Here is a 14,493-nt window from a genome sequence, read left to right as displayed (position 1 = left end):
AGGAACAAGGACAGGCAGGACTGGCAGGCAGAGAGTGTAAATAGAAGAACTGAGGAGGAGAGGGACGTCAGGAACATCCTTCCAACCAGCCATGGAGTAAGAAGGAAAGTAAGATATACAGAAATAAGAAAAGGAAAGAAGCCCCGAGGCAAAAGGCAGTCAGGATAATTTAACAAAAGCTGGCAAGAAACAAGTCAAGCTAAGGCTGGGCTTTCATAACTAAGAATAATCCTCTGTGTGTGATTTATTTGGGAGCTGGGCGGTGGGCCCCAGAAAGAACCGAAAAGAGTGAAAAACCAGCATACTGCTAGAGAACTGCACCAAACTTCTCACTGGGCAGGTTTTACTCAGGTAAACAAAAGGACACAGAAGCTGAATGGCAGACTCAAAGTCCCAGCAAGAGCTAAAAGCGATAGTGTGCAGGGCTGCACTGCACACACAATGCTGTTTCTGTAATTGTGCCACCTTTGTCTTCTTCATATCCAGAGAGGAAAAAGGTAATGTCTCTTTCACTGCATAGAATGCCAGCACTGTAACTTAAAAGGCAGTGAACAGATCAAGTTGTAAGGATGACTTCTAAATCTTTTTAAGTAACTACATGGCTAATTTGAAAATCCTGTGCTATAAATAAGACACCCTTTTGTACCTAACTATACAGTTGGGGTGAAAACAGTACAGTCTGGATACTGTTAAGATCACAGGAGGCTTTTGTTTAACAATTTTATTTACCAAATAACCTCAGCAACTTGGTCCTGACACATTTAACACACTAGACAAAAAGCAAACCATCCAAGGGATAGAATTACACAAAGGCACTGTGAGGAAAGGATCCACACACACAGAAGACCACTCCCGGGAAACTCCTTAAAGAGCAGGGAAAAAGACAGCAAGTCTGAGTCAGACACGCTGCAGGCAAGTAGGAGCTCTGAAAAGGGAGAGGGATTAGCAGGAAAGGAAAGGGAATTTAAACTGTTCTCTCAAAAATATATACTTCCTAACCATTCATTTGGGGAGGCAAGACAGGGAAAGACGTATTTCCTCAGAATTTTGATTATACCAAGATAACTCTAATTAAACTGGGTATTTGCTCCACCTTATTTTTTTTATCTTCTCTACCTACTATTTTACTGTCATCTACCTCAGATAAAGAAATAAAATTAACTGCTCCTTATAGAACAGGCATCATACAGGATGTAATGAAAAGAAGCCAGAAGAGAGTAGCCATTGAAACTCCAATATCCTACCTTTATAGCTAGAAAGTTCAGCCCGCTTTCATTGGCCAAAGCCTTTGCTATCATTGTTTTAGAGCATCCAGGGGGACCATACAAGAGAACTCCTTTAGGTGGCTGAATACCCATTCTGATGAAAGACTTAGGATGTTTCAAGGGCCATTCCACAGCCTGTTTCAATTTCAGTTTGATATTTTCCAGTCCTCCAATATCTGACCAGGATACCTACAAAACAAAATGTTTTTTTCTTATCATTAATTGTAACAAAACATTTGTCTTTGAAGGACAAATGAAGCCTCTTTAAGTAAATATATTATGTTCGCAGCATTAGGTTAACATGTGCTTAGTAAGTATAACATGACCTTTATGATACTCATCTCAAGTTAGCTAACCACAGGACTCCTGCTCAAAACAAAAGTAACACCTCATCAAAATACCTTATTTATTTATTGGTACTTCTGCATGAGTACTGTAGTTATACCACTGTTCCCCTCTCTCTCCATCCTTTACTTCGTCACCCCTCACTGCCCAATACTTCTCAAATTCACTGCCTCTTACTCTTTACTTATCATCATATGCACACACAAATTTATAAATACAACTTATTGGGCTCATTTGGTGTGAGTAATATACACATGTGTTTAGGGCTGACCATCTCAAAGCCAACTGATTCTCCTCTCATAGCCATTGTCTATAGCTCTTCATCTGGGGGTAGATCCTTGTGAGAACCCCCCATCCACGAGCATGTCAACTGATAATGTCACTGCACAAAGTACCACCAATTTTTAAATTTAAAAATTTAACAAAACGATTTTAAAGGATAATGTTATCCTAGTTAGGAGTTCTACTGCTACAGTGAAAGATCATGATTCAAGAACCAAGTTGGGGAGGAAAAGGTTTATACTGCTATAGCACTGTTCACCTTAGAAGGAAGTCATGACAGGGCAGGCAGGCTCCAGGAAGCAGGAACTGATGCAGAAGCCATAAAGAATGACGCTTACCTGTCTTCCCTGGTTTGCACCGTCTGCTTTCTTATAGAACAGAGACCACCAGTCAGGAGATGGCACTACCCACTGGGGTCTGGGCCCTCCCGAACTGATCACTAATTCAGAAAATACTGGGAGGATCTCAAGGAGACATTTCTAGTTTGTGTTAAGCTGAAACACAAAACCAGTCAGTACAAGTTTTGTAAATCCTTGCCTTTAGAATAAATCATCTTCATACCTGCTTCTTTTCTCAACTAAGAAATAACTCTCAAACAAAGCTGTTCCCCTCCCCCCGGGGGAATAGGAGGGAGACGGTCTCACCATGTAGCCTTTGCTATTCTGGAACTAAGTTATGTAGACCACACTAGGTTGGAATCCATAAAGATCTGTCTGCCTCAGTCTTTCTAAAAATTCATGGTTTTGGAGCTCATAGTCCCTTTGGATGAACCTACAATAACTACTCTGCAAAATGGACATAGTAAAATAACTGCCTTCTCCACTCATGTCTCTGTGCCATAGATTAGTTCAGTTCTCAGACACCATCATAGAAATTTCTCACAACTAATCAACATTCAGAGACTCAGTAAAGTGCCCATGCATAAATAAGACAATATCTACCACACGTTGACTCCCCTGCAAGGTTCAGGTACCAGCAATGGGGAGCAGACAGAAAGTTTTTAGAGCCACAGGTCAGAGAGGACTAGAGCACAACAATGTTTTGACTGGGATACCTAGATCTACTTGCATTATTTTCATCAATTGTCAAGTGAGCTCATAAACAGCAGCTGTGGTCGCCTATCAGGACTGGCAGTTAAGCATGGAGGGGGAAAAGGTTCACAAGACCCAACTTCTAACTATGAATCATTGATGGCTTTTAGGGAAGGAAGAGTCAGTTTTCTTTAAGGGTAGAGCCCCTGGTAGGAGAACCATAACTCTTGTGGTTGACCCCATAACCAGTGGGCAAAACAAACTGGATGCCTTGAATTATATAAAAAAAGAGAACATGGAGTTGGGAAATGGAGTGTGAGAAGGGGAAGATATTGGAGGAGTCATGGAAAGGTGATGTGGATTGAATATGATCAAAACACACTGTAAGAAACTCTCAAAATTTAAAAAAGGGTCACATTCAAAAATTAAAGATACAAAAGATGACACTGAGAAACTGTGGTCAGGGTGTACTTTTACTTAAAGTAAAATACACACACATATACACAAAATCAGTCTGCCCCTGCCTGTCTCCAGAGTGTTGGAATTAAAGACATGCACTACCTTACCTTGACAAAGTATTCCTTATAAATTTACATATAAATACAGGTCAGGACACACTCTATGCACTAGATAATGTACAAAGGAAATAGGAGAGTAAGCTATAAATACCAAGTTTGAAAAACAATAAACTTGTACAAAACTAAGTGCACTAAAAGAAATAGAAACTTCAGGAGCTCGCAGGAAGAAAACATCAATTCCAGCTGGAAGATCATTTGCAAGCTTGAATGAGAGTAAGATGTGACAACAGAAAGGGAGGGAAGGAGGAAGGGAGGGAGGGAGGGAGCCACGGAAAAGAGGACCATAAAAGCTAAATAAAGCAGATCAATACATTTTGAACACACTGAGATGTCACTGAAAGCTTTTAATCTGGATGTAGTCTTATCTAAGCTTCAGCAAAGCTTCTACAAGATTCATTCAGACAAAAGGGCTGGGGATGGAGGTGGTAAAACATTCAGATGATATGCATGCCAGATTTCAACAAAACTAAGCGATGTTTTCCATGCTTGGACGGTATTTGGTGAGATCATTAAAAGTCTCAAGAAAGGCAAAGACATAGCTGTCTAAGTCTGGCTATAATCTGTGTTTCATGCTTTCTGAGCATGTAGTCACTACTAGATACTTTAAAAGCAGGTGGTGCTGGAATGTAGATATGTATAAATTCCGTTGTAGACTCAGGGTCATATTAAATAGAAACTTGGTAGGCTGTGTTGGCATAACAGATTCATTTTATTCATGAGGCTTTGGCTGTCAACATATTCCTAGTTCAAAAGCAAGCACTTCTCACAGGGTGTGGTTCGAATACTAATGGCCCATTTATACCAAAGGTTCATATATTTGAAAGTTCAATCATCAGGGAATGGAACTGTTTGAGAACCAGAGCAGGATTAGGTGGTGTGGCCTTGTTGGAGGATGTATATCACTGTGGGTGGATTTTGAAGTTTCAAACGCCCATGTCAGGTTTAGTCTATGCCTGACGCCTAGAGATCAGGATATAGCTCTCAGGTTATGGTTCAGTTCCTACCTGAGTGCTGCCATACTGCCCACTAAGACAAAGAACTAACCCTCTCAACTGTAAGCAAGTCCACAATTAAATGTTTACTTTTATAAGAGTTGCCTTGATCTTGGCATCTCTTTACAGAAACAGAACAGTGACTAAGACATGCTTGAAAACTCAATAAATAATATGCAATGAACTTATTTTTGCCTCCCCAACCCCATTTGCTGATTTTACAAATTAGCCTTGATACTGGTACACATAAGCCTAGAAGCTAGACCAATGACTGGCAGAATCACACTTACTGTATAAACCAGTGTGCGTTTGGCAGAAGTACAACAGGGTTGTTACACCCAGATGAGCAGTTCCTTTCTGTACATTCTAATTTTTTACTTTTTCTTTTTAATTTTATTCAAACATATACAAAAGATGAACAAGTACACATAAGAACTATCTTCTAAATGACTCAATATTTCCCACATCTGATTTAGTAAACACTGTTTTTTAAAGAGGGACTTAGGGTTCCTGCTCCAAAGTCTTCTTCAGGGCTCAGATTGAACTCTCTCAATCATGTGCTGTTCTGAACAAGTCTCTTTATTTTTCGCCTCCATTCTCATTCTCCTTTCCTACTTCTAATTCCTCCTAGCTTCTTCTCCTCTAGCCTAAAAACTCTTCTTAGTGGGCAGAGACAGTGCACACCTTTGATCCCAGCACTCAAGAGGCAGGCAGATCTCTGTGAGTTCGAGGCCAGCATGATCTACAAGAGCTAGTTCCAGGACAGCTGGGGCTGTTACACAGAGAAACCCTGTCTCGAAAAACAAAACACAAAAAGCAAGCAAGCAAACAAACAAAAACAACAAAAAAAACCCCTCTTCTTACAGGCGTCTTGAAGCAATAAAAAAAGATTTAAGAGTTACCCCTCATTGGCCAAAAGCACACGCCTAGAGTAAGCGATAAGGAGCTGAGCCATTGCCATGGCTATACAAAGTTTCAAAGTTACAGGAGTTTTACCAACCAGACTGGGGGGGGGGGGGTGCACAGTGCCCAGTGACAAACTTTGAGACGTAAGTCTATTGCCAGCAGACTGGCAAGTGAAGAACAGGCATGTTTTCCTTAGGGTGCTTTGTGTAGCAACCTCGTTAGACACCCGTGACTCTGACCTTGCGCACAGCTGTAAAGTTTTAAACTTATGATCTATTAAGCCTTTAATCTAGTTTGAATTTGTCTGAGGTAAAAATGAGCTGACTGTGTGAAGCTAGTTTGAGCAAAAGGAACAAAGCAGGTTTTTAAGTGTCTACAGTCCTCGTGGAACAAACAGATCTAGTTATGAAGCATGTCCTATTATATATTCTATATATCAAAATCATGAAGTTTAATGAAAAGTCATCTTCCTGACCATCCACAGATATATGTGTCCATAAGATTGAGACGTAATCATGAGATTACATATACACATCATATAATACACACTACAGTGCAGGTATTAAGAAGACATCAAGCTGCCTTAGCAAAAGTGAGCAATAGTTTCCAGAGTCAATGGTCCTGTAGTTCTTGCAGGCTTTGCCTGGACAGGAATAACCTACATCAGAGAGTCTCTCCTCCAGTAGGTTGACATCTAAATGATCAATTGGCCATATCTGTAGTATTTTCGTGCCTCTGACAGTTCTATACATAAAACAGTACACATACTGGCATAATCAATTTTTGAATTTCTGCAGATCTTTCTTAACAGTAAGTTGGAGAGATGTCCCTTTTCTCTACATACATTAATAAGATATCGCTCAATTAATTTGATATTAAGGCACGGAAAGATGATCTCACGGGAGTGCTTTTCAGTTCAATGCTTTGCCAGTGGATACATATGTATGCGCATGCCTCTCCTCACATGTGCACACCTGAGAGGCTATCCTCTGAGTGTGAAGAGTAAACGAGCTGCACTGCAGCACAGCATACATGTGCAAGTCAAAGAAGAACTTCTCCAACTTCCAAGAACAGAACCCTGCATGCAAGTCATTCACTTTTGACTCTATAGTTACATGTACATAGCAAGAACATCAACACATTCCAGGAGCAGATGCCCATGCCTTGGAGCACAGGAGTTATGCATTAAGTTTCCTTACTATGCAGCAGAGTAAGACCTTATGCCAGAGATAGCTGACAGAAGAATAAGCTATAAGAAATTATGGAAGAATCTTAAAAACCAGCTGTATTTCTGTCTTAAAGTAGTCATTACCAGCACTGGGTGTATTGCACACTCACAGTTTTGTCTTTTGTTTCTTTTTAGTTTCATGCCTTTTAAAAACACTATTTTCTAAAATTCAGAATAATTAAAAGAGCTTAAATCTTGAAGACACTACTCAAAGTAACTTTGGATCTTTTATTCCATCTCTTTAAATTTCTTTCTAATTTAGAAGATAAAAATAACGTCAGAGGCTGGGTGGTGGTGGCACACGCCTTTAATCCCAGCACTCGGGAGGCAGAGGCAGGCGGATCTCTGTGAGTTCAAGGCCAGCCTGGTCTACAAGAGCTAGTTCCTGGACAGGCTCCAAAGCCACAGAGAAACCCTGTTTTGAAAAACCAAAAAAAACCAAAAAAACCCCTCAGATTTATTTTGAGATTTTAGGATCGCATATATCAAATTAATTACATACGTTTACTAAGTATCCCTATATTCAGATGTCTGAGAGACAGTCATTATTATGTTTTGAGGGACCAGTGGCAAAAGATAAAGAAGTCATGGCATTTGTAATTTCATGAGTAATATTTAACTATTATAATTATTCTACATCTTTGGGGATTTTTTTGTGTTGTGTATTTGTTACAATTACTACAATCCTTACACTAAGGAATGTCTTTTAATTTTAGCATTTCAAAGTCAAAAATTGATTAACCTTTCAATGTACTAAGAAAATAATTTAAAAATAAAAAAATTTAACATAAGCTTTCACAGTTTACTTTTGCAGGAGCAAAAGTTCTAAGGTACAGAAGGAAGTTGTGGAAAAGATGGTTGTACTAGAAGGATTAACACCACCATGAAATCATAAAGTACTGACTGATTACCACCTTAACTTCAGACAATAATATTAGCTTTCAATATTTCATCTTTCAATAAATGCTATGTTAAGCTTTCTAGGTCTGTCTTAGTAAGTATATGCTCTATGGCTGGGCCATTTCTTCTTTTGCTCCTATCCTAGTCAATACAGCTTTAAAGGCTGGGCCATTTCTTCTTTTGCTCCTATCCTGGTCAATACAGCTTTAAAATATATTTAAATGCTAATACAGTTGAGAGTAAAGAAACAGCTGTGGGAAAACAAGCAGATAAGTGAGAGAAAACTTCACAAGGAAAATGCAACATCCTTCTTCCTAAATAAGCACTCTAGCAGAACATTTTAGTTATATAGCCACACAAACCCAAGAACTCAATAATCAAATTAAAAACATAAAACAAATTAAAAAAAAAAAACATTTAAAGGACAAGTTCCAAAGGGGAAAGGAAAACTAACAGAGCCTTGGGGTTACTGTGGGGACTGTGACAGCTCTGGAGTGACTGCTGATCTTTAATCAGGAGCCAAGTTTCACAATGTCAGGCACAAAAATGCTCTTAAAGGTGGTATTTTACAGAACATGACAAAAGTACTTCACACTTTGTCACTTTGCACTAATAAGTGCCAACATAAATGCAAAAGACAGGCAGTGGGTTAGTACCTGTTTTAAAGCTCTTCAGGGGCCAACATTAACTTTGCAACATTAAAATACACAAATCTGTCCAAAAAAAAATGTAAACCTAACTTTTAAATTCCAGAAAAATAAAAAAAAAAAACAAAGAAACAAACCAAATCTCTAGATGTTTCTTCAGTAGAGATAAAGCAAGAAAATGTTAATGAGAAAGTGTGCTCTTCCATACTAATGGATAAGGTAAAGAAGGAAAGCCCCACAACCCCACAGGCAGAGCTTTCTATTCATAAAGATAGTCAGTGATGCTTCCCCAATAAGAGCCTGTGTTGTAAGTTCGTTGTGATGCCAGGAGGCTTCTTTAGATCTCTCTCCTGTTCTTAAAACACACACACAACACACTCTCTTAGCAACAGTCACTAAGAGTACTGTAAATACATATACAGGTGTAGTATATGCCACCTGTACTTCAACACTTGTACAAATATAAGGGATAACTATCAGGTACTGAAAATTAAGTTTTCCACTTGTATTGTAAGAATAAAGCTATTTGATTTTAGCACAATAATTAGGATTGCCAGCAACAGTAACATTCTCCTCACTAACTTTTGTACTGTCTCTCATTTCACCTAAAAAGGTATAAAAAAGCAGAATGAAGGTGTTAAAACCCTAAAATATTTCATAAGATTGAAATTACATTCTTGTTTTTGGCAGTGCATATTTCCTGGTTAATATTAATCTATTTCCCAAATGTGCTTTACTGTTCAGTTTTATTACTCAAAACCACAAAAACGTAAGAGACAAACTGCCAGGAAGACTAGAGTCTTGGGAGTGATAGAAGACACTTTTCTGTCTAGACAACAATAAGCAAAGTCAAAACAAATAAAATTAAAAAGGTCTGCTAAGAATCAACATGGACTTAGCAGTTTCTACAGGGTGTATCATCTACTCCAAAAAGTAAATCTTACTTAGCAACATGTCATAAAAACCTTCAATTCATGGAGTCTGTTGAAAGAAAAAGAAAGAAAGAAAGAAAGAAAGAAAGAAAGAAAGAAAGAAAGAAAGAAAGAAAGATTGATTCATGCAGCTAAAAAAAAATAGAAACTCAAGATTCCTCACAATTATCCTGAGGGCATATGAAGATTGAAACATAATTACAGTCAATTAAACTGCTTCATTCAAACTTTACAGCAGGAAAAAGAGCAGCTAATGAGTCCATCTGATAAAATGCAACTGAAAAGTCACATCCAGAGGTAGGCTCACCTAAAAAGGAGCCAGAAGAAAACACAGCAGTACATTTTGAATATCTAATTAGTGAAACAGACTTCTGATGGTTTATGTAAGTGGTTTGTGTTACTTGTAAGACAGGACTCAACAATGTTTACTTCCTAAGTGACATTAATTTGATGGCCATCTCTCTCAAGTTGATGTGGGCTTATTGAGGTGATGGAGCTTTACATTTGGCCTAAAGAAAGGCACGGATGTACTGGGCTTATGATCACAACCCCAAACTTCAAACAGCTCTCACAGACCCAGGCGGGCCTTATGCTTGAAGTCTTTTCCTATAGTTTTCTCTAGACTACCCTAGCACTGGGTCAGTCTTCAGGGTTTGGGCTCCAAGCCTGTCTCTGTGGATTCAGGCTCCAGTACTATTAGCCCATCATCAAGTCCAAGTCCCACAGACCCAGTTTCTAAGCCAGAACTCACAGAACAAGATGTTAGATCTACTCATCCGCTGATCCAGGAACCAGGCCAGACCATATGAGGCTTGAACAGCAAACTAGTATGTAGAACCTGAGATCTCGTAAAAGGGTCAACTGGTAAAGATGTTTTTATATCTTGTACTATATCTGAAAGAATTGGATATCAAGAACCACAGGATGGCTCAAGGATAAATGTGCTTGTACACAAACACATGCACACTAAACAAAACTTTAACAATAATAATACGGGGAAACTTCAAACTCATCAACAAAAACCTCACAATAGTCATGCTAAAAAGATCAGTGAATTATAATTATAGGAGACCATATATAAACAATTGCATAAAGTCAGGAAAGCAATATATAAGTAAGGGAATTCAAGAGAGACACTCTAAAAAAAAAAAAACTGAACAGAAATTCTAATGCTGAAGAACACAGTGACTAATAGCCAAGCTACAATCCGTAAACTCTGAGAGGTTAGATATATAGAGGAAGGTCTAGGGTGGACACATGGATATCCCTGGGAGAGAAAGACTTCTCAGGTGGACAGGGGCAGGTGGGAAGGGAATAGGAAGATCAAATGGGAAAGTGGAAGGAAGATAGGGTAGAAAGAAAGAATGCAGGAAGAAACAGCTGGAATTGAGGGGCATTTGAGGGTTCATATGGAAACCAAGTGCAGTGGAAACTTCCTAAAATACATGAAGGTAATTCTAATGAGGTTTCCTAATAATGGAGATACAGAGTCTCGACTAGCCATCTCTGTTACCAAACAAGAATCCAGTAGTGAGACTGGGTTGCATTCAATTGAGTTGATGACCAAAAAGGTCACATGGAAATCCCCAAACAACCAAGGCTGTTGTTAAGACAATGGGCTGCACTCCACAAACTGACAGCAGGACACCATCGCTAGGACAACTAACTGAACATGAAGAAGTCCAGCTGGTGTCTACATGGAGCCTTCACCCCTACATTAGTATCTTTGGTATGACAAATTACTGTGCACACTACCAAAAGGGAAATGTAAACAAGAAACAATGTAAACCCAGCCACAAGTCTACAATCTGTTCTGCTTGTAAAATAAACTAGGGCAATGGAAGCACAGAACTTATGGGAATAACCAATGTCTGATTTGATTTAAGGCCCACTCCATCAGATAGATGTAACCCATATCCAACACTGCTTGGGTGACCGAGGACCAGAGACTTCACTATTCACCAACATGCTTCGTCAAGTTTTCAAATATCAAGGGATGCTGACGCACGCAAGAGAAAAGCAGGCCATCATGCACACTGGGCCCTTCGCCCCCAATGAGGGTTCTCAGCAGAAAGACTGCAGACTAGGAGGCTGAGGTAAATTCTGTCTTTGTGGAACTTGGGATGAAAACAAGGCCTTGGAAAAAGCAGATAAATGCTCCACTATAAACCAGATCCCCAGAACTAGATGTATTTTAAAAAATAGTCCACCAAGAATGCTATATATATAAAGAACCTTCAGGAATGAAGGAAAATGAAAAGTTTTACCAGATAAGCAAAAATAACTGGATTTGCCTCGTAGAAAATGGCAATCAACATTTTTCCAATTTGAAATGAAAGGATCTATCAATAAGATATATAGTCCCTATTATGGTAAAAACATACTAAAATTCAGATAGCGTAAACCATTAACAGTGGCATATACATCATCTTAACTCTACTATAAACCTAAAGGGCAAATGTTATTAGTAGTAACTATAGTAACTTGTAAAGGCAGACAATATATAAATAATGTGAAGTAAAATATCAGTATTACTAAAGATGCAAAGTTGTAGTTTGTATGCAGCTGCATTTATCTGTTTAAAATAATCATTGAGCTATTAGAAATCAGAGGTAAGCATAATCATAAAAAAAGAAACCTGTAACAAACACAGATATCAAGAGTAAGGAATCAAAAAAAAATCCTCATAATACAAAGAACAACAAAAGAACCATAATATAGAAAACAAACAACATGGCAGCAATAAGCCCATGTCTAGTCTAGTAATAATTATTATTACTAATCATCCAGATCACGTTTATCTTCTTTTTTCTTTTTTGAACATTAGGCATCACTAGGTCATGAGGGACATTAACAAAACCCACACTTTCTTTTCCTGTGAAACTATGCACAGTAAGCCCTGAAGAATTTGATCATTAGTTGATAATGATCAAATTTGATTAGGCTCACTGATGTTTTCTAACAAAACTAAACTTAGTAAAAAATGTTTTAGCCAGGCGGTGGTGGCGCACGCCTTTAATCGCAGCACTCGGGAGGCAGAGGCAAGCGGATCTCTGTGAGTTCGAGGCCAGCCTGGTCTACAAGAGCTAGTTCCAGGACAGGAACCAAAAGCTACGGAGAAACTCTGTCTCAAAAATCCAAAAAAAAAAAAAAGTTTTATATACAACCCAACCTAGCAATTAAATTTTACTCTTGGACCAGTTGGTGGTGACATACACCTTTAATCCCAGCACTCGGGAGGCAGAGGCAGGTGGAGCTCTGTGAGTTTGAGGCCAACCTGGTCTCCAAGAGCAAGTTAAAGAACAGGCTCCAAAGCTACAGAGAATCCATGTCTGGAACCCCTCCCCCCCCCCAAAAAAATTCTTTTTTACTTTTGGTCATCTATTCAAGAGAAAGATAAACTTACACTCATAGAATACCAGTCCACACCAGCTTCAAGCACAGCAGTAAAACTGGAGGCAACCAAGATGTCATCAATAAATGCATTTGTTATAGAATATTGCTATAGTTTCTATTTTAAAACTTCCTTCAAATACCAATGTAGTAAAGGCTTCTTTCCTAATTAAGCAACCTGGGGCAGTGGTGGAAATATTACAGGACAGAGCCTAATGAGGGTTTTAAGTCACAAGAATCTGCCTTTATGGATTGCAGTCCTTTTTCACTTTCAATTCTTAGCTTGCACAGGCAAGAAATGTTCTCTACCATGCACTCCTACCAACTCTGCCTCATCACAGGTCTGAAAACAATGACACCATAAAACCTGAGGCAAGGCATGAGGAACTGGCTACATAGACCAAGTATGTAAGACACAAGCATGAGGACCTGAGTTTGGACATCCCTTGTGACATAACTTCTCCAATATGAAGGAACAAACTGAAAAATGTAACTACTTAGAGTAGTGGTTCTCACCCTTCCTAATGCTGTGACCCCTGATACAGTCCCTCATGCCTTGTGGTGACCTCCAACCATAAAATTGTATTGCTACTTCATAACTGTAATTTTGCTTTTATGAACCATCATGTAAATATCTGATATACAGGGTATATGATATGTGACCCCTGTGAAAAGGTCTTTTGAACCCCCACGGGTCAAAGATGGAGAACTATTGATTTAGAAAAATTTCCAGGGAATTATGTTAAGTGAAAAAGCTAATTCTAAAAGGTTGTGTCTCGTATAATTCCATTTATATATCCTTTTTAAAGTTAAGTGGGATGAGGACACTGTGATCATTTGAATATGATGATAAAAACACAAGTGTTTCCATCTGACAAAACTCCATATGCCTAAATACACCAAATACTCAAGAGTCCAATTGACAGTGAGGAAGTTCAAGACAGAGCAGCAGAGTTTAGCAATATGCATACCCCATCTGGTTTTGCAGGATGCTATCACCAGAGAAAACTAGGCAAAGGATATACAACACAGGGCCTCTCCGAGTTATTAAAAAACTTCCCTGGTTATGTGGGGCAATTCTGTATTCTGTCAATTATGTTTTAAATAAACACTGATTGGTCAGTAGCCAGGCAGGAAGTATAGGCGGGACAACCAGACAGGAAGTAGAAGTGGGTCAAAGAGAACAGGAGAATCCTGGGAAGGAAGCCCATTCCTCCCCAGTCCTGTCCAGACACCAAAGAAGGAAGATATGACCTGCCCCGCTGAAAAAGGTACCGAGGCCATGTGGCTAACATATACTAGAATATTGGGCTAATATAAGTTATAAGAGTTAATAAGAAACCTGAGCTAATGGGCCAATCAGTTTATAACTTATGAACACTTCTGTGTGATTTTCTTTGGAGCTAAACAGCTATAGAACCTGGTGGGAGGACAGAAACCCCCAACAAGCAGGCCTTCATGTTACACCCTGGATTTATAACTATCTCAAGAGAACATTTAATTTTACATGTCTATTTTAAAAAGGCTAGCCTAGTTAAGTCAGTCATCTCCGAGTCTCAGTTTCCTTAAGAACAGTATTCAAACAGTAAGGGAGGCATAGGGTATAAATTACTTACATTTGGGACATCAATTGCTACCTCTCTCATAGCACTAGGTCTGATGTCATTCATTCCTTGTAAGAAATCATTGAGGGTAATTTTCACCATACCAGCCACCTTGCTATCAGGGAGATTAGGCTGTTTTCTCAGCACTCTTCGCAAGGCATACAGACCTATGAAGAGGAAAAGAACACAAAATTGATCCCTTATTCCATAAATACCGACTAAGTAACAACACTACTAACCCCAAACTCTGTGGATATTATAGCATTTACAGTATTTTGTACTTACAGGTATGTATAAAATGGAGGGAGGAATTAATGGTGATGGGGACAGAAATATAAGGAAGATAAAGCACAACTCAAGTGCTTAAGTTAGGCAGCAGGAAGATGACAA

The 14,493-nt window shown here is 38.8% G+C and overlaps 1 protein-coding gene across 4 annotated transcripts in view; it reads right to left on the bottom strand.

Annotated features, from left to right (window-relative positions):
• The window catches only part of Afg2a (AAA ATPase AFG2A), a 158,778-nt gene that overhangs the window by 120,066 nt on the left and 24,219 nt on the right, over nucleotides 1-14,493 (bottom strand). For all 4 annotated transcript variants that reach the window (XM_075950858.1, XM_075950857.1, XM_075950855.1 and 1 more), the window contains exons 10-11: nucleotides 14,116-14,270; nucleotides 1,245-1,454 (exon numbers count right to left, since the gene is read on the bottom strand). In XM_075950858.1, the coding sequence (XP_075806973.1) occupies nucleotides 1,245-1,454; nucleotides 14,116-14,270 (365 nt within the window). The remainder of the gene's footprint in view (nucleotides 1-1,244; nucleotides 1,455-14,115; nucleotides 14,271-14,493) is intronic.

The sequence above is a fragment of the Microtus pennsylvanicus genome, chromosome 16 (genome assembly GCF_037038515.1).
Source record: "Microtus pennsylvanicus isolate mMicPen1 chromosome 16, mMicPen1.hap1, whole genome shotgun sequence".
NCBI lineage: Eukaryota > Metazoa > Chordata > Mammalia > Rodentia > Cricetidae > Microtus > Microtus pennsylvanicus.
The sequence above is the reverse complement of the archived record's forward strand: the minus strand, read 5'-3'. Positions and strand labels throughout refer to the sequence as shown.